At 35.6% G+C, this 27,508-nt stretch overlaps 1 protein-coding gene across 3 annotated transcripts in view; it reads left to right on the forward strand.

The window, feature by feature from the left end:
- Nucleotides 1-24,458, forward strand: part of LOC131591898 (myoD family inhibitor domain-containing protein-like) — a 52,281-nt gene extending 27,823 nt beyond the window's left edge. For all 3 annotated transcript variants that reach the window (XM_058863009.1, XM_058863011.1, XM_058863010.1), the window contains exons 4-5: nucleotides 8,053-8,328; nucleotides 20,948-24,458. In XM_058863009.1, the coding sequence (XP_058718992.1) occupies nucleotides 8,053-8,328; nucleotides 20,948-21,195 (524 nt within the window). In that variant the 3' untranslated portion in view covers nucleotides 21,196-24,458. The remainder of the gene's footprint in view (nucleotides 1-8,052; nucleotides 8,329-20,947) is intronic.
- The last annotated feature ends 3,050 nt before the right edge of the window (nucleotides 24,459-27,508 follow it).

The raw sequence follows: 27,508 nt of genomic DNA on the forward strand, positions 1-27,508 counted from the left end.
GAGCTCCAGAAGCAAAGCGTTCTGTTCCTCAGTGAGGTGGATTCTAGTGCCTTTTATCATTTCAAGGCCTGTCTTCATGTTTAGGAAATTGCTGATTATTTGTGTTGAAGAAATAGATCTGTTTCATTACATTAAGAATTAGCAAAAAGCTAATTCTCTGATTCTTAATGCATTGATTATTGACTTCTCAGATCCAATGTTTTACAAGCCACTGTGTGTTACAAAGGAAGATGTAACAACAATCAAGCAAACAAAAAAAACCCAAGTAGATGAAGATGTCTCAATAAATTGCCTCTGTAGAAAATACAGGACACAATAACTAAGCATTTCACCTTAAATAAGAAAAAAATCTTTAATAAAAAAAGCCCAAAAACCAACCCAGAAACTAGCTGCAACAACAAACAACCAAACAACAAATTAGCTGCAATAGTAACTAATGAATCTATTAAACTCCATAAATATGCCCTAGGAGTGTTGGAATGGTGACCAGGAGGAAACCTGCCATTCCACATGTCTTTGCAACTCTTACCACTGCAGTACATAGCTGTAATGCTATGAAACATAACAGCGAATACAGTACAATTCTTTCCAGTCCTAGCAGAATGCATGAGAAGAAAACTGGATACAGAAATGTTGCAAGTGGAAAGTTTGCAGTAATATTTCCCACTTTTGAATGCAGCACTAGGGATTTATTCCCCAGGTGTATGGTGTCTGTTACGTGTAATGGCCTGGTTTGTGTTTGGCTCTTGGTATTTTGTGGTGAGTTCCTGTTGTTTGTTCTCAAGAAGTGACAAACTATGCTGCAGTAAGAACTATATTCAACTTTATGTAGTGTAGCTTAACAATCACTGTATTGTGAGAATTATGTATATTTCGAATTATGTTGTAATCTACCAAGAATTCCCAGATCATCTGCAAAGTTTATCATAGATGACAATATTGGCAGTCTTAGAAAAAACATTGCTAATGATGGCAAGATGTGTGCTTGGTAAAGAAGAATAATTTATTGACAACCTAATGGTAGTTAGAAGCCAAAGCGTATTTTGATTTTGAGATAATTGTTGCAAGATAGGTAACTAAAAATGTTAGGAAATTTACTCAGTTTAGCAAACTTTTAAAATTTGCTGTTCCAGTCTTTAAAGAAAAATTGATGGGCGTTTGTTCATTTTACAAAATCACTTCAGGAAGGATGTAGGATTTGTAAATAGAGAAATTCACTCCGTATTTTCAGTTGGAATGCTTATCAACTTTATAAACCTTGTCTACCAGCCCTTTTTATGCTTCCCTGTGGTAACTGCGTCTCTCTGGGTATGTCAAAGACATCTCTATACAATTCCTGCAACCCTTCAAACAGTGTGTAAAGTCCTGCAGTGCTTCCGAAGGAAGGCACTGCAGGTGTCTTTGCACAGATATAAGAGTGCTTTGGGCACTGTCTTGTGCATTTGTGTTGCTTCTCAACCCATAAACACACGTGCACACGTTTGCCATTCTTGTCCACCATTCACCAAGTGAAAGCTGACAGGATAAAATGTCTTTTCCCTTTGTCCCCTGCCATCCTTGTTTCTGTTATACCATGTGTTCCCTGGATGTGCTCTCAGACGTATTCTAACAAAGTGTTCTCAGTGTGGGTCCTGTAAAACTCGAACCAGCAATTTTACTACAGTATTTTCATTACAAAGGACATCCTGTTTCATAATAATATATTGTATTCATTTTGAAGATGTCCTCACGTCTTACAAGAAGGAATTCTAAAAAGTGGTTGATGCTGTTAGTTGATACTTTGTCTTCTTTGTAAAGTCAGCATGGTATAAAAAATTCAGTGTAAAAAAATGATTTTAAAAGATAGATGGTGCCTTGATGGTACCTTGTTATTTAGTTAATGTATGCTTTCTCTGATATGATAGCTGCAGTATATGCTATTTATGTCCCAGAAAATATTCAAAAATAATTGCTGACAAAAGCCACTTCACAGGTTGACTCAGAGGTGCATCTTGTAATCTGAATGTTAATATTCTGGATAGCTAGACAGAGAAAACTATTGATGTAGTTTGAAGATCATATTAGAGACTAGTCAGGATTTAGTTAGAAAGTGGGGATAGAGAAGGATTGAGATACTTGAGTTCTTCCAGTTTCACTAAAATTTTATGCTTATTGAGCATATAACATATACAATATATAATATTTTTGAAAAGTTAAGATTTTTTGCTAATCACTGGGAAATGTTACCTTTTATATCTAAAGAATTTATGTTTTCTCCAGAAGTAATTTAGACTCACCTTAATTTTACTCTAGAATTCAGGCAGCCCCTGGTTTTACTGTGCAATTCTTGACAGTCATCTGCTTTATTTTCCCCCTTAAGCTTAAATCGGTGTTGTGAAGAAACACTGATATAAAACCAGAGGCCTGATTCTTACCTCCCTCACGTATGGTCTGTTGCATGTGATCCATGCAGAGGGAGTAGTAGCAGTGTCCACTGAGATCAAACAGTTCTTCCCGCACAAATTAACATGTAGATCTTGACTTTCAGTGTTAGTGGACCTGATCAGGACCTTTGTATTTCCTCTGATATTTCTGCTCATCTTCTTATTGTAGTTACAACTGTTTTGGGAAGAGAATTTAGGAATACTGTCAGGTGAAACAATATGTTGTATTTTCTCAATATTTGAAAATACCATTACAGTTTTTATAACCAGGAGTTGTGTGTTTTATTCTTCCCACATCCACCTACAATTACTGTTACTGTGGCGTGATTTGTCATCAGAAACTACTGTGTCATACATAAATAAAAAAAATTGTTCTTACCTCTCTGGGTGTGTAGTCAGATAACCCAGGCTGTAAACTGGAAAGTATTTTTTCCATCACTTTCATTGGCCAGAGTAGCAAACTCTGCGGGTGTCTGTATCAGCTGCCATGGAATTGCTTTTGATGTGATTAGGCTACTAATTAGCTGTCTCAATTCCTCTCTGCCTCCTGATGTTTTCTTTTGATTCACTTTGACTCAGAGGAGTCTGCATTCAGTGTATGTTTGTTTTTGTGTTTTGTCTAAAATCCCTAATGATAGCTTAGACTGTCCTCTTTTGGTTGAGAGTTTCCCTCTGTTGACATACATTTTTCTGTTAAACGCATGTATCAGAATTTTTCTTTTAAGAACAGCTGGGACTCTGCAAGGTGTAAAAGCAGTGTGCAGTCAGGGTGCATATATATATGTGCATATTCATTTAAAGTGTGCTAAGGGTTTTACAGTCTGAAAAGCACTTCAGAGTTGCTTCAAAACCATCAAAAACCATAATAAATGTTTACTACTTGAATTCACCAGATAGTAACCTTACAATTAAATTATTGTGTAAAGTCAGTTAAATAACAGCAGAAGTTACTGTATTAAGGCCCCCTTTGCAAGGAAACCAATGTCAAGGAAGTGTGAAACACGCTAATAGATTATAAGCTATAGCAATATATTGCCTTTTTATTGCTTTTCCACAGGCAGCAGATTCATGTGCAGTTATTACTACCTATATTATCTGCTAGTTTTCTATCAAAAAAGATTCAGTCTATTGAATCATTAATCTAATATTTATCATTCTTATTGAAAATCCACTAGTGTTAGCGCTGTATAAAATATTGACTTAAATCTACTGGTTTTGCTAAAGATTAAAAACATATTAACCTGAAAAGCATGGTATTTCTTAGGACATTTTGAAGCTACTCATTGTAGTTGTTTGAAATGACAATTTTTCTATGTTGTCTGAGGAATGATTTTTTTTCCTTAAATCTTTAGCATATAGTAAGTGACCAGTACCATCCTGATTTGACGATGCTGAATGTTCATCCAACATACATTTGAAATTTTGATGCGTATTGCATTAGTTAGTGAATATCAAGAATAAAATTTTTGCTCATACATAGAGTGTAAAATGGGATCTTTTGTAGCAGCACACGGCCTGTTTAGAATGATATAACAGGCGCTGAATGTTCACATATCAAACAAAATGCCATCTTTCTGTAGAAAAGAGGTGTCAAAAAGTTTCTTTGTACCTTTAACGCATGTGATTATGTAGTACAAAATGCAGAGTTTGTAAAATTTCTTGAATATACAGGCAAAAAATGAATAATTCAAAACAACTCATAAGTTCTACATTCTATTGTATCTTTTATAACGCAGGCAGAAGATAGCATTGTGTTCCCAGTAGAGCTGAATTTGCACAAGTTACACCTCGGAAAATGCCAGATGGTCTATGGTCTACTTTTGAGAGCTGTCACATATGTAAAGATTTGAAAAAAGAAAGACAGCTGAATGAGAGCAGTGGATCATTAAAGAGAGAGTGAGAGTCCCTGGGTATCACTGTGTTTTAAGAAGCATTGTGTCGTTCTCCATATTACACCTTTTTTTTTTTTTTTTTTTTTTTTTAAGATATACACAACCTTTAAAAAATAAGGTAAAAACATTTCTGTTCTAAACTGAGTGGTTGTGGTTTAATCTCAGAACTGTCAATTGCTTTTGTTCTTTATGCTAGAATGCGGTCATATGGTTCCTAATTGGTTTCAAGTGTGTTTTAACCATAAGATTCAAGTCTCCCTAGTGCAAAATTATCAATAAAGTTAAAATAAATTTAAATTGAGATAACTAATCCATTTGGGGTTTTATTCCAGTTTGATTTGACCTGCGTATCACACGTGAATACTGTAAAGCCAGTCAGCTAAAAAGTTGTATGTTAATGCTAAAAGACTCAAGTAAGAGTACTTTGGGAACAGGATTACTTAATAAAAAATTAAAATTGAAAAACCATAGGAAAGTCCCTAAACCCTTAGTAAAAATAATAATAAAAGCAAAAACCTATAACTGTTCAGATTTCCAAGACTTCCCATTTACCAACAGAAACACACCTCATTTTGAAGATTTAATTTTGGATATTTTGTCAAGTTACTATATTGTAGCAAAGCCCCCAGAAAATATACAAACAATTTGTAAGCTTCCACCACCAATTTAACTGGCTTAGAAAAGGTCATAGATGTCAGTTTTATAAACTGACATCCAGACACTGAGAATTTTTAGAAAAGTCTATTGCTTGTGTTTATTGAGGAAGGTTAACTGCTCCAGCAATTCTAGTTCATTGGTACAACTGCACTACTCCACAGCAGGGACTCACAGGCAATCCAGGGTGAGGAAACATTACATGAAACATGAAGAACACTATTCTTTAATTACCAAATTTGCATTTAAGTGGGATAATGAAGATAAAACTGTGGGGTACTGTGGACATAAACACTGAATTTGAGAGAGTAAATTTTTATATCTGATATTGGCAAAGATTTTTGGCTGTGATTAGGTCTACATTGACTAATTTTAAAATGGAAGGAATAACATTTGATTTTTAATAAAATTAATTTTGCACATATATGGAAAGAGAATCTACATGAAGGGTTCCTGTATAATAATACTTATTCAAATAGGTTTTAATAATACTTATAGGGTTTTAATAACACTTATTCAAATAGGAGAAAGTTCCCTAAAACTTTGTTTTGGGACCTTTATGAGAGTTTCTGTATTATAGATATTGCATTAGTATATAACTCTGAACTTCATATAAATTGTTAGCAAGTTCTCTTCACAGTTTAGTTAGACAAAACCTTTTCCAGCTTGAGAATCAAGGACACCATTGCAGCTTCAGGCCCAAAAAGTATAAAAACCAGCGAATTGAGGACAGCCATCTGTGAGGATGGGACTTCATCACGTGAAGCTGTAATTGGACAATAAAACCCAATATGTAAATAGACCAAAACTTTAAAAAGTGTGAAAACTTGTGACCAGGATCCATCTTGGGTAGCCTCAGCCAGGCTCTTGTACTGCCCAAGGTGTATTCTTTGAAGGCTTTTTTAATAAATACCTACTTTATTCCTTTAACACTGTCTAGCCTCTGTTCTAGGTAACCTCTCAATGCATCAATAGCACAAATTGAATTCCAAAGTGAAGAAAGTGCCTTGCTTATGCTTCTGTTCATAGATTTTACAAACACTAATGCAAAATTGAAGGAGAAGCAGTTTCAGCATTGTCAATAAAAAAACCTTTGGGCAACAGTTAGTTATTCAGGTCTCAGATAGTGTGCTCCTGTTTTGTTTTGTTTGCTTGGAGGTTTCTGAGCAGTTTCTACTGGTAATGAAAGGGAATGATCTTTTTATTCCCTGTAACATCTTTGGGGAGTCTAAAACATGAATGTTTATCCCAGCCCACTTTGCTGCAACAGAAAATTATCACTTTGGTCAAGTAGGTTCCAGCAGGGTTACTGGACCTAGATAAATGTGGGCAGTCAAGGCTATCTTCTGAAAATGTTAGTGGCAGTGATTAAAATATCAAAAGAAGCATGAACCAGTTCATATTTAAACTATTATGAAAAAGAATCCTTTGTTGCCTGCGAGTATGACCAGAACAAAGTTTAAGATTTGTGTGAAGTTTAATCTGGACAAGTTTATGATAGTAGAGAAAGCAACCTGAGCATGGTGTTAAGTGTTCTGGATAAAAGGAAAGCATTAGGGGTTTGTTAGTCAAATTTAGAACTGAGTTCTTTTAGAGACCATGTTGGTCTGTTTGTCCCAGTAGTATTTGTTGGATAGTTTGTTAACTAGTATCTGAAGTGATCAGTGGAATTGTTTCTTTCAGAACAAGCTATCTATACTTATCTATGTGTATTTTTACCTTGATACTGTGAAATCATCAGGAAGTGGATATGAACCATTTGAAAACAGAATGAACTGTAGCACTGGTTTTCCATACTGCTGGCACTAATTTCTCATCCTTTGGGTATCTAATAGAATCTGGACTTTTTCTTTTGCACAACATTTTTAAATAGGTGAAGATTGGACTGTCTGAAAACCTCTTTATGTCCAAGCATGATGCAGAAGTGTTTTGATTAGGAGAGGTGATTGGGCTGATGCTTTTTGATTGTGAAATCTTGTTGTGTTACTGTGTTTACAGTTTGATTAGTTTTCACCCACAAAATCTACTTCTTTTTTTTTATAAAAAAGAATTGTTAAATCCAAATAATTTTATTTTATTACAAAGCTTTATATTAAAAAATCATGTGTCTTTTCTTTAGTTACAGACTAAGGAATACGTAGGAAATCCATTTTCCATGTTGCTACACACATTCTCCTTTATGATATAGTAGCTCAAGACAGAATGGCCAAGTTTCATGCTTACTCATTAAAATGAGTTTATAGCATGTACTCTTGGAGGCTTAGCCAGGTCACTGCAGATTCTTGCCTTGACAGGATTTTGTTTGGTTTTTTTTTCCCCCTTGACCATTTCAGTGTTTCCATGAAATCCCTAACTGGCCCATTACAGCCATTTCTAAAATTGTGATTCTGAATTGAAGAATATGGGGGGGTGACTGGCTTGTCACAGCTCTGTGGTGTTTGAATGTATGTTCCTTCTGATTACTTCTTCCACAAAAGCTGATTTTGATTGGTTTTAATTCTTAGTAATCCATGATCTTTATGAATTTAAGCTCAAACTTGTTAGTTACCTGGATATTCCTGTTCTTCTATAATATACTGGTCTGTGGTGGTTGAGTGTCAGGGGACCTCTACCATGTCACTCAGGTTATTTTCTGAAGGTTGGTGGCTTGGCCAGCCTGCATCTTAGCCCATTATTGTGGTTTGTATGTTTACTCCTACACTTTTTCTTCCATTTGGGTGTATTTCACACATTATTCATTTGATCCCCTCAATACAAGTTTATCTCAGTTTTACTACATTTGTTCCTAGTCTTGACTTTTTCCCTTTCTTCAAATTGGTTGCATTATTCTCTCTGTGCAGTTCACAGAGCCTTGAAAGCCTTTCTTTGCATTGCCAAACAGGCAGCCTAGGTTCCATGCAGACATGAGGTGCTTTTTGAATACCTAATAATTATTTTTAATCTAGAGATTTTTTTTGCTTTGTTGTCTTGATGGGAGAATGGTAACTTGTCAGTCTGTTTTTAGCTCAATAAGAGCAAGGAAAGTTGCATTCCCAGTTCAGTTATCAATTTACAATTAACCCTTTTTTTTCTTATACTTTAAGCACAACCTCGACGTTTGCCTCAGCCAAATACTTCAGCACTGGAAAGGAGTGAGGAAGAAAGTGGAAAAATCCAAAATGGCCATGTGGGTCTGAGTAATGGAAGTGGAATTCACAATGGGGTCAAGCATATGCCTGCAGACAACAGAAAGCTTTCATCTCCTGTTTCAGAAAAAATGCACAGAAAAATTCAGTCCACCTTGTCTGTCAACAGCAACAGCAGCAAGAAGAATAAAATAAGCTCTGTGTTTTCTCAAAAGCCAGGTACTTCACCAGAAGGTAAGCTGATAGTCTCATTAAAAAAACCAAACTGAATAAAGACCAACCAAATCTCAGTAAAAATTATAAAATAAACTGAAAATAATTGAAGAGTGTGACTCATGCTCCAGAAGCAAATAGATCTTTTATTAAGATAAAAGACAAGCTTCTTTCCCAAAGGAAAATATTGAGTATTTGAAGGAACAGGAAGGAATGGGAGACTTCTTGCTTTCAAACGTTTGGTCAACATGATCTGATAATGTTTTAGTCTCTGTACTTAGTCTCCTGAACTGATAGAAACTCCTGTCAACATTGTCACACACGCATCAGAAAAAAAACAACTATTAAAGTACTAGTAGTTCAAAGCATAGTAAATATTTAAATGCAGTAATAACAGGCTCCGTGAAGGTAGACTTTGCTTTTGAAATGTTCTGTTAGCTGATATCCTGACTAGCTGTGAGGTCTGAACACTAGATAATAAAACAATGACCTGTGCTCCAGTGTTTAGTGTGCCTTATGCTATATTTGAGATGTAGATAATGTGCAGGAAAAAGCTTCAGACTCCTGCATAGCTTAAATAAGCAAAAGTAGATAATTTCTCTTATGTTTTAGCTGTGTCTCTGTACTCTCACTGCTTGCATTTACACTCATGGTTCCAGAGTTCCTGAGCTTCTCAATCTTCCCATTAGCATTAATATAATCGATGGACTTTGCTACTGCCCTTAACAGGAGGAGTGTAGAGATGCTAGAAATTTTATTGGTTTGAGGCAGGCATAGATATGACTGGTTAAAAAAACACCTCTAGAGGGAGGGGACGGACACAGAGTGTTCAGTGAAATGGGGAAGATTCTCAGCCTAGATGAAAGGATAAGGGATCAGAAGGACCACATGTAGCGGCCTGAACGAAGCCTACTGATGTCAGTGGAGTGAGTCCTCTTGGCTTCAACTACTTTAGTCAAACTTACTCAGTGAATCTGTGTAGTAATATCAAGAACAGCTTCAGTCAGACTTTTCCTGGGCTGGTCCCCCTTGCTGGTTTTTATTTTCATGTTTATTTTCAAGAATCTACTGTTACTTTTCTGTTGCACTTTTAGTCCTCTAATATTTCTTTCCAAAATCACAACTTCATACTTCCTGTATTCTTCTGTGAAATATGCCTATATGGTTCTCCTTAGTACACTTTGAAAAGACTATATCTTAAGAATCCTAGATCTGTTCATGTGATTGAAACAAACTGCAGGCCTCTGAATTTTAATAAATTCATACCTCTGAAAAAAGCCAATAAACTGTTATTTCAGAGGCAGCGCTTGCCCTGTTCATTCCCTGATACAATTAATTGTGGCAAACATTTCCTTTTTTCTTCTAAAATTATCCTGTAATAAAAGCAGTTGTTGGGGATTTTTTTTGTTTAATAGCTGGATATAATTGTGTCAAATTACTAAGTGATTGAGGAGAAAATCAATGATGTCTTCAGATTTAGCTTTAAATTTTAATATATGATTTTAATATCCAACACAATTGTGTTAGTTGCTTTAAACTGCCATCATACAATGTTTTTATATACAGTAGAAATGTCATTATCCTTAAAGGCATATCTGATTAGAATATAGATAATTAAATAATGTTGTTGCACTGTATAACTTTCATTTTTTGAAAGCACAGAAATACAGGATAGTCCTATTGTCACACGCAATTTCACAAGTCACCTAGTAGCTATGGTTAAATATAGTCAACACTTTACATCTGGCATTGTAATGTTCTCCTTTTGAATGTGAGAAGTTGGATATATGCTCTGAGTAGCTTGTCCCACTCTGCAAATGTCTGCAGCTCTAAGTTTTCTGATACTCAATCCGAGGGAAGCACAAGTTTTATTGTGCAATGATGAAAGTACGTCTGGTGTGTTGGAATACGCCCATAAAGGAATATTTGTTTTTAAATTATTTTCTAGTTTTGAAATTTATTTTGCTTTACAGTTCTCTGACAGACATGTTTTATGTTTGTGTAAACACATCTGCATGCACACATCTACAAGTCTTCTGACAGGTTCTTCAGCTTTTCAGTAAGGTACCCTATGGTGCTACATGAGAGAACTAGATAAGCAGTATTCTTATCAAGCTGTTGCCTTTCAGGAAGTATCAGTATATACTTTATTTGTTCTATCATCCCAATTTTTTAGAAGATGCACAATCATAAAGTCTAATCTAAACACAAAGAAGAGCTCACTGTTTAAGGGAAAAATTATTTATTGATAGCTTTAAAATAATTGTGCTATTACTACAAGTCATGTTAACCCCTTATGACTACTTCTGGAAGACTGAATTACAAAAACCTGATATAATTAACCCAGTTACTTGTTTAAAGGACTATAATTGCATTTAAATCTGGAATATATGCATGGATATGCATATGTATATATGCATATATGTATATATGCTTGATAAATACATGTAATTATGCTAAGCCAGAGGAGTATATTAATAAGTTCAGTGACTGAGGATTGCACAGACATTTTTTCAAAATGGTATACACAATTTAATTTGAACCTAACTTCTGCAGCTTCTTTATATGATGAACATTTTTGGGCAAAGAGGCATTTCTCTGAGTAGTTGCCTCTTCTGATTCAATGACATTTCTGTAGAGGCTATTGACACAGCTTACAGGAAGATGGCAAAGCTACAAAGCTATTGAAAATTATTTGTGACATTGCTTAACTACTTGGCCGAGCTTTAATTTGTACCATGTTAACCTCGTAAGCCACTGGTTACTGCTGAAGAGTTGCTGGGTTTGAATTTACTTGAAGGTGTGTGTTGCTGCTGATGATGAACAGATCACACGGACACTGGTCGAGGTGTGGTGAAAAGAAGAAGTTTATTTTTCCTCCCAGGATTTATAGGCTTCTGACCACAGCCAGGGATTGGATAGTCAGGATAACACTTTCTCACTGCACTGGCCATGAGAGATGTCCATCACAAGACGTGTAACAGAAAGAATGTACACATATCTATGTTTACAGTTACTGTCCTGGGAAAGTCTTTAGAAAACCATGTCAGCAAGCTCAGAAGCTGAGTTTTCAGGGCAGCAGGTGTGTATTCGTATTCAGGCATGTATATATAGTGTAATAATATACATTCTGGGCAGTTTTTTAAATGCTTTAATGCAGAAGTAGACAAACTATATTTATTTTGTACTGTGAGTAATGAATCACCTGAATTAACTCACCTGCTTAGTTTACTATAGCATCCAGAAAGTTTTAGTAGAAAGAAATAAACTTGTACACTTTTAGATATTTCAATTCACTTTAATTTTGCTATTCCTGATGTAGTACCTTGGATTTTATGATCTAATTGCTAGCTTTGTTTGGTTTTTTAAACCTGAAAATACACACCCTGTTTTTTTAGTTTGTCTACATTTTCTTCCTCCTTGAATGTTTTGGTCTGTTGTCAGTCAGGAGACTAACTAAATTAAGTGAAAGCAGCCAGAGAAAAATAGTATGTTATGTCCTCAGAAGGAATAGAAGCAAAAATTCTGGCTAGCAAGTTGAGATTAAACTATAGGAAAGAGAAAATATTTTCCATTTTTTTCTTTTTCCCTCCCAAAAGCCTCATTCTCCTTGATTTTTCTTAAAAGGCAAGATGTGAATATTTCTGGAGCACCACACTTGCTTGTAATGCAAAGTTTGTCCAGGGTTTTTTGCTCTGCTTTGCTCTAAATATTATATCTGTTGACAGAACCAAAAGCCTGGAAGGGCTTGAAGTGGGATAGAATCAAGAAACACAACATGGGGTTGCCTCCCATTCTGCACAGGCACATATTTTGCCTCATGAGTATTTGAAATGTAGTGTGCTGCTTCATATACTGCAGATTTCAGTATATATACCAGAAAGCTAAATGAAGTTCAATATTACTTTACCCTGGGTAGCACATCTTCCCGTGAAGGTTGGTGCTGCTCCTGTTGGTCTCCAAAGTACTAGGCAGTCCTAACAAAAGCAATGAAACCTCCCAGTCTGCCACCCCTCAAAAATTCACCCACTACTGTTAAGAATTCTTTTATTAATTGTTCCAGCTGAAAACTCCACTTGTGCTTTGGGTCACACCTTGTGAGCTTTTGGAGCTGAATTTGTGTAGGAAATGCTTAAAATGTATCAGACATTTTGGAAGCAGTAGTATAAAGGCTTAAAAACTCCTTTTTTAAGTGGGTCTGCAGTATATGTGGTGATGTCAGCATTCTAGAATATGCTGGTTAGAAACACTTTCACATCCAGTGAGATTTAGGAGGGTGTGAGTGCACCACTCTCCAGTTCTGCTTCTCCTCCACATCTATTATTAATCCATATTGTCCCTGAAGAAATCTTACTCAGCTCCATAACTTACACTACAAAAAAACCAAAGGAATTATGAAATAGTTGGAGTGTCACTCCTAAAAAGCAGTTTTTAAACACTGTTTCAGTTCTAAAGATTTTTCAAAGGGACTGGATAGGTTTCAGTGAATATTGGGAATAAAAATTTTTTAGCTCAAAGAAATTTTAATAATAATGTGAATTATTGATGCCAGAGGTGTCACAGTACTTCCAAAATTCTGGTTGGTAGGCCACTAGCAAAGAGAATTGTTACTGTTTTGCACCTGTTTGTTATGAGAAGTAGAGAAAAACATCTTGGAAACATGAAAAAGCAATTGTAAATGAGTAAAAAGGAAGGCAGTCTAGCTGCTGTATTCAAATGCAGAGCATCCAGAAATCTGATGCAGATCCAGTTGCAGACCTGTCCAGAGGAACTCAAAGAAGACAGGAGGTCTAAAGGAGACAGCAGTGAGGGAGCAGAACAGTAGATCTAGATGTCAGGAAATGAAGAGAGATGAGTAGCTGAATACATGCGTATGTGTATCAGAGCGGTGGAAGGTATGTAATAATGACAGGCAGACTTGGAGAAGGAGAGGAAAGAGGTTGGGCAGGGGGAAGGCTAGAAGAGGAATTTAATTAAGGGAGTGAGGGGCCAAGGTAGGTCCTTATTATTTTCTAAAAACTAAACCAAGTCTTCCTACCAAATCCTTATGAAGCTTGATGTTATACAGTTTTTGAATCAAAGCAATCATTTATGAAAAGTTAAGGATGGAGAGAGGGAATACAGGTTTTAACTTGTTTTTGACATGAAGCTCTCACTTCTGGTCAAGTTGTTGTGTTCTCAGAAGTTACTGTGTTTGGCTGGGAAGTTCCCACAACTCCAGCAACTCGACAATTTGAGTTCAGTGTGATACTTCACCGAAATGGCTTTGAGCATACACAATTGCTGTATTCATTTGGAATCAGAAGATTGTTAAACTATGCCAAACAGATCATGAGCCTGCCTCCTGCATGGACAGGGAAATCTACTCCCTTCCTTCCCAGGCTCTCTAACTCGGACAGGCACTAGAAGGCATCTTCTTTGTAATGGGTTTCTTTCAGGAGAGATCTTTAGGAAGTGTAATAAGGCTAGATAAGGAAAGCCTGCAGCATGGGGGTGAGACTCTGGGGAAGGACAGTCAGTGCAGACTTGCCACCACATTTAAGTTACTATTCATGCTCTCCCAGAAGCAAAGCCTGAAGCAACCTTCCGCAGCTTTCTAGACTGTGCTTCTTGCGGTGCTGAGCTTAGAGATGTGATGAACTATTTCACCCAAAGTGTGGGTGTTTTTTTAAACTCAGTGTTTAAAATTCAACATTTCAGGGTGCATTTGAATGAAACATCCCTCTCCTGCTCCCCTTTTTTTTAGCATAATGCAACTTCTATCTGTTCTAGATTTTGAATCAAAGCATGGGGTTGGTGGACACTATTAAAGTCATTCTGCTGACTACATTCATTTAATAGAATATCCCAAATGATACTGATGGCTTAAGTGAAGACAAAGCAAGTCCAACAAATGACCTTTGTGTTAAGCCAGGGTCTTAAGAGCCACTAGGTGCATATACATGGAAAGTATGAGTAGTTGTCTTAGCATGTTACCAGACTTCTGTTTGAAGTAGGAGTGTTTTACTTTGGTTTATATAACTTTATATAGGAAAAATGGTTTCCAGGAAACTTTAGTGGGCATGACTTGCAATAGGATTGTGTTGGGATTTTTTCCTCTTGAGGGACACCAGAGCAGCAATAAGTTTTCTTTTATATACTGTTCAGTCACTTGATTAGTATTATTTACTGAAATTCAGTAAGAATGTGCATCAATCGCCTAACATTGCAGAAATATCTGTTGGCCATCGCTCAACCTGGATTTTTTTTTTTTTTAAACATACATTCTGAAATCCATCCTGTAGCATTAAGTAGTATTTAGGCAGCTACTTGTTAGTATTCTGCAATCTCTCTACTTTAGAAATTTTATTTGTTTAGAATTTAGAAATTTTATTTGTTATGGATTAGAAATTGATTCAAAGTGGATTTGTGTCTGAGCATGAAGTGCTAAACCAGGGTTTTTGTTAGACAAGTTTGTATCAGAACACAGTTGTCAGTCAGGCAGTGGGCAAATAACATTATCAAAATGGTCAAATTTGTTTTTATTAAGAATGCATTTTGAAGGGTGATGTGTTTTAATTATAGTTTACATTGTTTTTTTGCACAGAAGTCTTGAAAGGTCATTTACATGTTTTTTAATAGGATTGAGTGGAAAACAGCCTGTAAGAGGTCTGTAAAAGGGTCTTCCAGCAGCATCTATTTCATAAGGACATAGTTTAGCTGGCACTTAACTTGTCTCAGTATTTGGAGTAGTGAGTAGTGGCAGTGAAGGCTTTGTATTCTAAGGAAGTCTTCGGTAATAGAAATTAGCAGATTTCTGAGTATATCTGTATGTTTAAAATGGATCATTTTACTCCTGAGGTTATATCTGTATTGAGAGCTTAGAAAATAAGCTCTGATGAAAGTTTCCATGTGTTCAGTGTGATTTGCCTGTTCAGGCAACATTTTAATTTTCTTGTTCAATAGAGATAATGTTTTTTTTTTTAAATGGTGAAATATCACATATACTAGACTTTGTAACTATGTTTTCCGCTGTCTAAATAAATGTCACTCTTTTATCTAGAAATAATCATATTCCATACAAAATGTCAGTTGTTCTTTCTGCCTTTTCCTATTTTCCTGTGAACATTTTCCTGGGTGTAGTGATTTTTCTCAAAAGAAAGGCAGTGGGTCGCAGAGGCTGCCCATGAGCCCCGTTGCAGGAGCGGTGGGAGGTGTGGCGGCTCAGGAATTTTGCTCCTCGCTTCTGCAGCCCTCCAGGAGCCTTGGCTGGGGTGGTTTCTGGCTGGTGCTGTGGGCTCTGAGCCGCCGGCGCTGTGTGCTCATCCCAACCGCTGCCAGCCCGTGCAGCTGGGCTGCGGGACGCCTGTAGCACCTGCTGGGGCTTCTGTTCAGGGCTCTGCGGGGGCCTGCGGTAAACCCCTGCTGAAGACCTCAGCTGTCACTTTGATTGTGGATTTGCCCTTTTTGATTCTCTCTGTGAGACAGCAGAGTGCCTGGAGATTTGTTTTGAGTTGTCTGAACTTGGTGAATATAGTTAGTAAGAAGCTGACCAAGGTCACCATCCTGTAAGTGAGCTTATTTACCACTGTAGACATGAAAAACTTTTATCATATGTGACCTGCCTGCTTGGTATGAAAGCTTTTTTAGTCAGTTTGTGACAGGTTAGTGTCAAACATTACAAAAGCAGCACATAGCAGCCTGCACATACATTTCTCTGTGCATTTTTCAGTTCAGCTCCTGCATTTCCTGTACAGTTTTGATGGTTGATCATTCTCTTAAAACCTGTTTTTTAACTAGAGATGCACCTTTTCATAAAAATGAAGAGGAGATGATCCAAGGGAAATTGAAATAAAATAAATGTATATGACAGTGTTTGAAAGAAATGGGATACCATGGTAATATCTGTATGCAGAAGTTTTAGAAATAAAAAGTGGTGTGCACATGCAAATGTTTAAAGATGTGGAAAAGCATTAAAATAGTTTTATTGTTGGTATTGTTTCTTTTTCTTAAATGTAGCTGTTATAACTGGGGTAAATTAGGAGTGGAGCCTACTGGGCTTTTATAACAGTGTGTAAACAGTTTGAAGGGATCTTAGGCCTATTTTTTGTCTGGATCTTTTCTGTGGTAATATTTAAAACCTAGTTAAAGTAGATGTTACATATACTGTATCCACTCTTTGGTTAAATCAGCACATGGTCGGGTGTGTGTGTATGATATAAAGCAGCAAAAACTTGAACATGTTGGTTGGGTTCTATTTGCCTTGGCATTGTTTAACAGTTTTGATGAAGTTCCCTAACAAATCTGTGCCTTTTGGGGACGTGCCAAAGGCCTAAGGAAACACCTTCACTTACATTGGCTTTAAAAAATGTCAGATGGGATGATCGTTTTAACTTCAGGTCTAACTTTCATCCCAGACAAAATGAGGGAATAATTGAAAATAAGTGTGAGTGTCTGAAAGCTCACCTTTTTTCCCCAAACATAAATTGGTCCAATAAAATGTACTAGTACTGCCAACAGATCAAGACTGTTGTAATTTATGCCATTTAGCATAGCTTATAGGAGCTTGGATCTAGTCAACAAAAGTGATGTAGTGTTTTGACAAAATCAGAAACTTTTGGTGAAAGAACTAACTTACTGATTTGGAATTTTATTTTTTTTTTAAGTATGCCTCTAGACAGTGCTTGCACCCCACATCCTCACTTTATAAAAGTGGCAGTCTCTAGTGCAGCAATTCTTAATTAAAGTGTAATATAAGAATTGAAAAACAAGGGAAATTTGAGACTTGTGTGGTGTAGTGTAGAAGTCCTAGGAAAAAGTTTATCTGTTAATGATTTGCCTGTGTGATGAAACTTAGATATTTCCACAGAGAGAGAAATTTGTTTAATGAAAACTTAAGCCCTAAGAAATTTCAGTTAACTTACAGTAGTGCATCATGAATGTCAAGGCTAATGGAGTTCTGTCCACAATAAAGACATGCCCCTAATTCTCAATTGTGTTATTACCTCTAATTCTCAAACAAAAAAGAGCTTAAAGAAATACATGATTTTAACCTGGCACCAGTATTGTAACTGCTATTATTGTATCATTTCCTTATTAGAAAAGACTAGAATATACTCAAAGGTTCCAGAAAATTCCTTGTCAGACATTAAAATCACCAAGTTTACAAACACATAAAATATGTTTACTTCTAGTTGGATTAAAGTGTTCCACTCCTCAAGCAGTTGGTAAAAAAAAAAAAAAAAAAAAAGGATTTTGATGGGGTAAGATTAAAGAGTGGAAGTTAAGTATAGTCTTTATTCTTAATGTACTAATAAGTTTTGAAACTTGGAATAATATGTAACTTAAAATAGTTTCCTTGGTCTTATAAGCAGAAAAAAATTACTGCAGTGTCTTGTGCAAGCAATGAAATATATTGTAGTTGTCTCAAACATGGTAATGAAAAATCTGTGGTCATCTCTTTTGAAGTGAGCTTTGTATAGCACCTTCATGGCTGTATTCCACTGATCACAGTTTTAGCTGTATAGTGATTTCTGTGGAACTGACAGATTGCTGTAGGAATGCAGATACTTAAGAAGAACGAGTTTTGTGTGGCATGTAGGTTTGTTATTACTACAAAAATACAGTGTAACTGCATCTTTTTCCTATAATTGCATCTGTAGATAAGAAGCCGAGAAATAGGGGTCATACATAGAAGAAATTATTCTTCCACCCATTTTATGCAACTGTATTACAGCCCTTTAGAGTCATGATTCTGAATTCAGCAAGTTAGGTAGGACTAGGTAACAGCATGCTTTGTCATGTGTTAAATAATTGCTACCTGGATAGCTATTAAAAGTCAATAACATGAAGAACATAAAAGCATGATTATTTCAGATTTGTCCTTGAAATGTGGATCAAAGTTTATGTTCGTTGTACAAATGAGTCATTGCAAGAATGAAGAGAGCACTAAAGGGTATCTCTATTTTCTGTTAATTGTTTGTGGAGGTTAAGTAAAATTGTTATATAAAGAGTTTTTGAATTGAATATTAGGTTTGCCATAAAATAAAGAGTAGGTAAATAAATCCTCTTGGTGTTCCAGTCAGTGAAAAAAAAATGGAAAAAAAGAACCTCTACAGAGTTTTCATAATAATACTAATGGCCAAAATTTCTTACTATGTCTTGGGCCATTTTTCATAGCTCTTGCCTTTGGAATACCTTCATTTAAATAAACACAGCCTCTACCCATAAGTCTTGATTTGGTGTTATTTTTAGATTAGGAGGGAAAAGTTCTTTTGTGGGTCCAGAAAATGCTTTCTGATTACAGTTTCTGGTTTTTATCCTATGAAGTCTGTTCCTTGCTCATCAATAGAAGCATATTATAATGTCTGTGAATGTGTATTTCTCTGTCTGCAATTTTACACATCCCTGCATTAAGCAAGCAAGATTTTTTGTACATTTTATTTATGATATGCTTACACACAAAGTTTCATTATGGTGTACTAAAAAAAAAAAATTTAGAACAACATTTGTTGTTGTATTAGCTGCTTCCAGCTAATTTTTTGAAGATGTGATATACTAAAACCTTAGTTCCTCAAATACGGATCTTTCTTAGATAGAACTCTTGGCTTCTTTATCTTTTTCCTTCATAGTAAAAGAAAATCTGAAAGGAGATTTTACCTGAGCATATTTAACACCATCTCCATGACAACCAGCTAATTAATCACTATCAGTCTGGCTTTGGTCCTCTTCAGTGAACTGATACTCTCCAGCTTTTTTTCACATATCTTCTGTGTTTTCTATGAAGGTCATTTATTTAGCGACATTATGTCTTTGGGAGTGGAAGCCTTTTCATACAAGAAACCATTGTCTTTAAAGCACATTAAATGCACCTGCAGTTTCCTCCCAGTTTTGCTTCCTGCACAGTAGTAGGGAGATTTTAAGGTTAGGATTTTGGTTTTTTTTTCCCTCTTGCTTTTTCTGAAATTTCCAATTTTTTTTTTTGTTTTGGGCATAAGGGTTTAGTAGTACATGATGACTGCAGCCACATTGCAGTGCAGAAATGTCCAAGCTAAGTTTGCATCTAAGTATTATAGTAAATAGGAGTGGGCTAAAGGCTCAAGTAGTTCCTTTGCTTCTTGGGACAGATTTGGCTGGTCTGAGTCTCTGTTGCTGCATTGCTTTAAGTATTCATTCTTCCTTGTGTAAGTCATCACTGTACTATCATGCAGTCCGAGTTTCTGCAATGGTAGAGGTATTTGGAATCAATCAACATACTTGTCATGGCTACTGCATAATTTTTTACATTTATAAATTTGGTTAGAAGGCCTGATAATAGTATTACTGTTGCAATTGCATTTTTTCCCCTATGACAGCAGTCTTAACCTGTGAACTGAAAGAATATAACATTTATAGAACATAACGTCTGTAGGTGCTCAGACCATATAGCTCAATAACCTGTCGATCCTAACAGACTCTCACAGAGGATGCTGTGACAGGCTGTAGGGACAAGAGATAGGGTGAAGTTGTGCAGGATATTTTCCCCAGAAAATTTTCCCAATCTTCACCTGTCTGGCTAGACTTTGGAGATTGCAAGTAGTAAAAAGAACAAAAGCTGAGGCTAGGAAAGAAAAGTATTTCTCCATCCTGAACACATCTTGTATTTTTAAGTTTTCATTTAATTTCTGAATGACTATTCACTGCCTCTTACAAATTAAGTATACTTATACATATGAATTTATCCGTATTATGTAAAATTGAGTATGTCCCTCATTCCTGCAGTCTCCTTTTCACTGGTGCATTTTTAGTTCCAATCCTTGTTTTCCTGTCATATCTCATGGATGTATTATTGTTTGAAGTTATTCCATATATTTACTCCTTGGGTGCCGTATCTTTTGCAGATAGTTTGTGAGACACCTAAACTATCTAAATAATTTAGTAGTACTTATAAAAGCTGTATATTGATGTTTAGGTGTAGTTAACAACTCTTGAAGATTGAAGCAGTATATTAAAACAATTGCCAGTAGATTTGTGTAGAAAAGCAATAGGAAAATCTGTGTTTTGACTGAATATTTTACCTATTGTTGAGGGTAAGTAACATTTATAATGTGCTGTTAAGCTGGTTTTAACGCGTGCAAAAACAATAAAGTAAAACAACAATGTTTAGGCAACTCCTTTGTTTTTCTTCACATGTATCAAGCAAACAAAACAGCTTCAGAAGGGCAAGATGAACTGGGAAGGGCTGGAAATAATTTTTGATAGTTTCCCTCATTTTTTTTTATTTTTTATCAGTTTGTGTAAGAATGAATAACTGAAAATAATAGATACGGATATCTTACATAATTACTAAGGAGGTTGATCTAAGCAGCTCTGAGCAGTTTTGTACTAAGGATTTGTATGAAGTGAAGTGGTGACAGGAAACTTGCATGGAGGTGGACATGAGTTCAGCTGCAGAAGTGACCATGAAGATAGGAAGCACTTTTTTTGTGGTAAATAATGTTTACACTGAACCGTTTCATTCATCTACTTATTTGACATTGTGATAAATCTGGATTTATAATGACATATTAATGATTTTCTCTTTTCTTCTTTGTCTTTTTTTTTTTGTTTTGTTTTGTTTTGTTTTGTTTTGTTGGTTTCTTTTGTTTGTTCCTGACATGCTACTGTACTATTGTCTATGAAGATTGCTGTGTTCACTGTATCCTGGCTTGCTTGTTCTGTGAATTTCTCACCCTCTGCAACATTGTTCTGGGACAAGCATCCTGTGGCATCTGCACGTCGGAAGCCTGCTGCTGCTGCTGCGGGGACGAGATGGGGGATGACTGTAACTGTCCATGTGATATGGACTGTGGCATAATGGACGCGTGTTGTGAATCTTCAGATTGCTTGGAGATCTGCATGGAATGCTGTGGGATCTGCTTCCCATCATGAAATATTTATCCCTTTCTATTTTATTCTCTATAAAACTGGAGAGTTTTCTTTAAATACATTTGAAGAAAGACTAGGTAAGATTTTCACACTTGCACTGTTAATTCTCTTTATATAAATATTTTTTTAAAAAGTAATCCTCAAGTCTGTATTCTAACACAAATGGTATAGTTTTGTATGTGAAACTAAAGCTACATTCCAGCTTCCTTTTGGCTTTGCAAATGGAAGAGTTTACAGAAAGTGAATTCTAGGCCTGATACTGCAGTCCACATGAAGGCAAAATTGCCATTTGAATCCAGCGAATCAAGGTTTTGGTCAGAGAACAGACTGCAAGGCAAAGCCTTAAGTATTTGCTACATACTTTAATGTTTAAACACTCAAATGCCTCCATGCATAACATGTCTTTACAGGCACTCTGAAAAATCAAAGTATCTCTGTTTCTCTCTGGGTTGAAAGCAACTTTGCCCTATTATTTTAAACTTAATTCAAAAGTCAGCATTAGAAATATACTGTTGGTTTTGCTACAGTGGTCATGTTGGAAATATGTCTTTTGTTTTGAATATCTCATTAATTAGAGAGCAATTCCCAGTATTTTACATTGCTGAAATAATCTGGCAATCTAAAATCAAATCTAAGTTTTGCCCTGGACTAGAAGAGTACCAGGATTTCTTTGTCATTAATCAAGTCAGAATAGAGACCTTATCATTTTAGTTCAGTACTATTATTACTTGAAATGCTTCATCTTAGAAAGAGACTTTGGAAATCTGTCTATGAAATGTATCCTTCGAGTAATAAACTAATAGACTAACAATACCTCAAAAATTGGGTAAAGAAGGAAAATTGTTAGAAGTTAACTCAAGAATCTAAACCAGTACATTAAGTGGCCTGGTCAGTGTTTGTGTCTTTGGAGCCAGAGTCACATAACTTAGTATTTATTTCTTTATGGTGTAAGAAAGATCTACAGAAAGTAGCAGAATTTAAACAGGATATAAAAACAAAACTGACTTAATCAAGGAATTATGTCATTAAATGCAAAGAGCAAGTGAAAAAATGATTATTCTCAGATACATTTAAAATGTTATTTTTAAATAACTGTGTAAAAGAAGATAATTAAAAATATATGTTTTATGCTTTAAAAATAAAAGGGTTGGTATTTAAAATTTTGAAAAATACAGTTAGGATCTGTTGGACCTAACTGTATATTCCTATTACACCATTAAGGTTTTCCAAGAAATAACTGTCTTTTGTAGTTTTAATTGTGGAACACATAAAGAGGTTTATGGCATTCCCAGATATAGGGAATCAAAGTACCCATTTTCTTTACTGTCTGCTAATTTCCTCCGTCCATGTATGTAGCTTTTCTGTGTAAAACACCCAAACATCTTGATCTCACATACTTAAACTTTCCTGTTTACACTCCAGATATTCCATTTTTTGAGTGTAAAATTGTAGATCTCCTAAATTCAGTCCTTGTTACAAGAGTCATCAATAGCCAATAGCATGTATGTTGAGTGAATTGGCCATAAATGCCTCTTTCTATTATAGTGAATTCAGTTTATGCAAATGTGACAAGCTAAAGATCACAGGATCTTTAGAAACTAAGTCTACAAACGGTCTGATATTAACCAAAGCTTCTTCTTGTGAACACTGACTAGTAGTGCCTACTACTGCAAGTTATCACTGAAGCTGAATCCTTAACTTTACTAGGAAGCTGGGAAGTGTTACATTTTGCCTTGGTGTATGCAATATTGGTGTGTATTCTGATGCAATGCAGATTCACCCTCAGAGGGTTTCCTAATCTGTTTTTTGATAGTTGCTACAGGTATTATTCTTATTATGTTTTTGTTTTTTTTTTTTCCTCCCCATATATTGGGCCAGATTCTAATCTGTATTGCATAAACTAAGTGCATTTCCATTCATGTCAGAATTTCCTATTGGTTAAATTCCAGTTAGAGAGCACAAAAATATTATGGTAATAGGCAGGCTAATAAGGAATAATATAGTTAAATTGATAAATTCCCAGTGCTCAGAATCAGGCTCATGGGGCTCAATTATGACTCCTAAAAGGCTGAACCACATTGGGAAGGGGGAAGAGGTGCCTTGGTTGAGTGGCATTGCCTGGAGGCATTTTGTCTTTGTAAGGCATAATGCCTCTGGGGAAATTGGGGGCATCACAGTGAGCATTGGGACTCAATGCACCTTGGAAAAGTCTAGACAGTACTTTGTCCATTGTAGGTCTGTGGTTGACACCATGGTTGTGGGAACATGTTCTCTGGGGCTAGACAGCACCATGAACTCCCTTTTGTCCTTCTGGTCACAGAGAGGTGAATTATGGCTGTTTCTTGTCTGATTGTGCTTTTGGGACAGGGAAGAGGACTTCCAGTCTCTTGTCCTGCCCCAATATCCATGCCCTGCTGGTGCAGTTCCAGTTCCGTGCATGGAAAATGCACATTTGTGTATCATGCTTTTAGTGAATGCTAGATTTTACTAAAAATTCTTTTTACCACAGGTTGATATGATTGAAAAAAAAAAAATAAAAAAAAAAATATACCAGTCTAGGGATTTCTTTTCCTGTGTAAAAGTTATCTATAGAGTTTGTCCTGCACAAGCCCTTGTTTCTACTTACTGGAACTTAGTGGGTTTTTGATTTATTGGAATTATGAAAACAATAATTATGAGAACTTTGTTTATGCATATATGTATATAATTTTTCTCACACACATGGACATACACACACAGATATGTCTTTTTCCACATGTGGGATTGTGAAATACTAGGAAGTGAAAATAGTGTTATTAAGCCTCTTAATAATTAGAAGTATCAGAGTATAACAGACAATTAAAAAAAAAAAAAGTGTATTTTGTTTGACATTTAAATGTAATCTGCTACTGTTTGTCATAGAGATATTAGCACTTTTGAAAAATGTATCTTTGTAGCAGAGAATATTAGTATGTAGTTTAAGGAATTCCTTTCTATATTTATATCCTTAAATTCTGTTTTGTAATTTCCACTCTATAATCAATCTTGTAAGCACCTTGTGTAATAAAAAAAGCAGAATTGGAAGTCAAATGTGAAAATAGAGTTAAATAAAATGAAAACATTAGAACTTAATTGTCTATTTTATAATAATTCTTGTGAACTTGTACAGTGTTTCAGTTTATAGTTCTGCAAACTGGCCCATTTAAAAAACATGCTGTTTGTATTTTTTATCAATTGGATGTGCTACTTGCAAACAGTATTTCGAAATAAAGATCTTTATTTTGAAACTTTTGGATATTACCTTCTTCTAGTCTTGCCTTGTTACTCCTCTAAAGAATAATTTCATGTATTTTTGTGTTTTTTCTTCTGCTTAAACCCTTCCTAAAGGTGTTGGCCTTTGGGTGACTTGCACAGAGGGTGAACCGATGTACAAATAGTCCTAGGTGGAGCTCAGCTGACTCAGGCACTAGAAGCTGTGTTAGCATGAACCTCCAGCAGTAAAAAATTTGTCATTAAGAGGGAAAATTAATTCCTTGGTGAAAATGGATTAATTAAGTGAAATTCCAGTAATTGTGAAATTTTATTGAATTGAAAGTTATTTTAATACATCCACAGAAAGTCTTCAGTTTACCAAAAACAAGCTGAACCAGGAGTATAACCGGCTCTTAGTATTCATATGATTTTTTTTTTCATGTTGGCTTAAGCTAAGTGTGAACATCCTTATACTACTTTAAAACTGCAGAAACTGCATGTTACAGTCTTTTGCACGATTTTTTTTCTACATGTATAACCCTGTAGAGGGTCCAAAAAATTGCTTCTCTGACCATTACAGAGGAAAGATAATAAAACTGGCAGAAATTGTGTTTGAGCGTGTATCAAGGAGTTTTGCATTGAGACTGCTCACCAAAATAATTGCTTTAGTAAAAGAACTGATAAACACATAGACAAATAGCAACATTTGACACCTATTTTAGGTAGTTTAGCCAGTATCCATAATTCATAAGATTTATTTTTTAAATAATGGCTCCTGTTAAGAAGGACCAGGAACATTCAGGATCTTTTGGATTGAATAATGGCTCTATTTCAGTTGTAGTTCTCATGTTAAGAACTGTGTGTTGGCTTGCTTAGATGAATCACTGATTTTGAAATACTTTAAATGAGAAACTTTTCTAAGCTTTTCATACACTTAGGCTTTTTTCACATTATCTTAATGTTTGCAATATTTGGTATATGGTCTTGGAGAGCAGTGCCAATTGTATTGATGTATCTCCAAAATAAAGCTTTTATTGTCCCCAGTCTTGTAACTTTCTAAAAGGTAATAGATCATAGAATAAATGATGTATCTGAAATCTTACTCTTGGCCCCAAAATTAAGTTAAACATTAGAGAACTATCTCCCTAGTGTCTTATCTTAGTCTTTGAGTGCATACACCATGTACTGGAAAACTCCACATTGTGTTGATGGTGACAGTAGTAGCTCTAAAATCCTACAGACATTAATCTTGTTTTTTCCCTTACCTTCCACACCCTTTTCCAGCTCTTAGCACTTCCAAAGAGAGCAGGGAGACCTGAACTCAATTTTAACATTGAAAGAATTTTAGTAAAAATAATACACTGCCCTCACTTCCAAGATGCACTTGTTGAGTGTGCTCAGTGCACTAGAATGTGAAGTTGATCACTTGTACAAAGTTTAGCCTACTCTTAAACACTTGCTTGTGCTATTTACCAGTGATTTGGTGCTATGTCATAAGAGGATGAGTTTTATCTCCTTTAGAAATCTTTAATATGATGGAAATAAATATAGTTGGAAAGAGAACTTTCTCTGAATTATCATTCTGCAAAACAGGTAGATGTTTAATTTGATTAGATGTTCTTAATGTCTTTATGGTTTCTAATCATAGGTTCATAGAATTGCGTTGGGAGGGACTTGAAACATAGGATTCCAACCCACTTGCCATGGGCAGGGATAACTTCAACTAGATCATGTTGCTCAGAGGCCCATCCAGCTTGGCTTTGAACCCTTCCAGGGGTGGGGCATCCACAATGTCTCTGGACAACCTGTTCTATTGCCTCATCACCCTCACTTTGGGAATTGCTTCCCAGTATCTAATCTAAACCTCCCCTCTTTCATCTTAGAGCCCATTCTCCCTTGTCCTATCAGTACATCTTGTAAATAGTCTCTCTCCATTTTCCTTTTAGTCTCCCTTCAGGCAACTGGAAGGCTGCAGTTAGGCCACCCAAAAGATCTTTTTTTCCAGGCTGAACAATTCCAACTCTCCTATCAGTTCAGCACACTTAATAAAACACAGCGTACAATCCTGTTTTCTTATTTTATGTACGCATATTATAGCAATTGTTAGTACATTACCATTCAGTACTCATAAAAATGAAATGTAAGATGAAAGGCTGTATAATACCTTTTATACATTTAATAGTGCCTTACTGATTTTTATTCTGGTATGCATTTGCTATTTTAACTGACAAAATACTCCACTATAATTGGGGCTCTTTATATCATCTCAGTAGGGTATGTAATTGGTGCCCAGGCACTACACAATTCCTCTTCAATCAGTGATGTAGGATTCAGAAATTTGTCTCATCTCCAAGTTGCACAAAGTGACCACACTGTGAATATGCTGTACTCCAGTATGTTTCATGTTACAATCCTACTTTTTTAGGCACCAGATTCACAGTGCCTACCTTTGTTTCCTTAGCTTTTTTGCAAGGTGATATGTTTGGTTTTGTTTTGCTTTTAAATTTTGGTTCAAAGAGAATTGAAAGGGTCTTCATTATGGAAGTCTGGGACAATACCAAGATACATGTTGCATTGTAAGTTGTTTCTTCATCTTTTCTATGTTCTCTGCTATGTGCAACTTCTAGTTAAAGAGCCGTATAAAAGTGATGTCTTTGGAACTTTGGACTTAGCATCTAAATAACTGAAGCTCAATAGTGTTGAAATATTTGAAAATGAAAATGTATTGATTATGTCTTTCTTGCTCAAATAAAGCACCAGAAGTTCTATCAAGATGGATTCTGCAGAATTTTGCAAACTGACAGTCTTCAAAATAGTTCTGCTTGCATGAATAAGAGTTAGTTTCAAATTAGCACATTTTTTAGTAGCATATATATATATATATATCTGTGCTAGTTTTTCAATTCTGAGCTAGCTTCATGTAGTGAGGACTAATTAAGAACAACAAGCTGGGAAGAATAAATGTATTAAACAACACGGTATTTCTTTCTTCCCTAGGAAATGCTGCTCCATTTGTCTGTTTCTTCATGTGAGGAGGAGACACCTTGATTACATATTTAATGTAGACTAACAGCGGTGGTTTAGA

The sequence above is a fragment of the Poecile atricapillus genome, chromosome W (genome assembly GCF_030490865.1).
Source record: "Poecile atricapillus isolate bPoeAtr1 chromosome W, bPoeAtr1.hap1, whole genome shotgun sequence".
NCBI lineage: Eukaryota > Metazoa > Chordata > Aves > Passeriformes > Paridae > Poecile > Poecile atricapillus.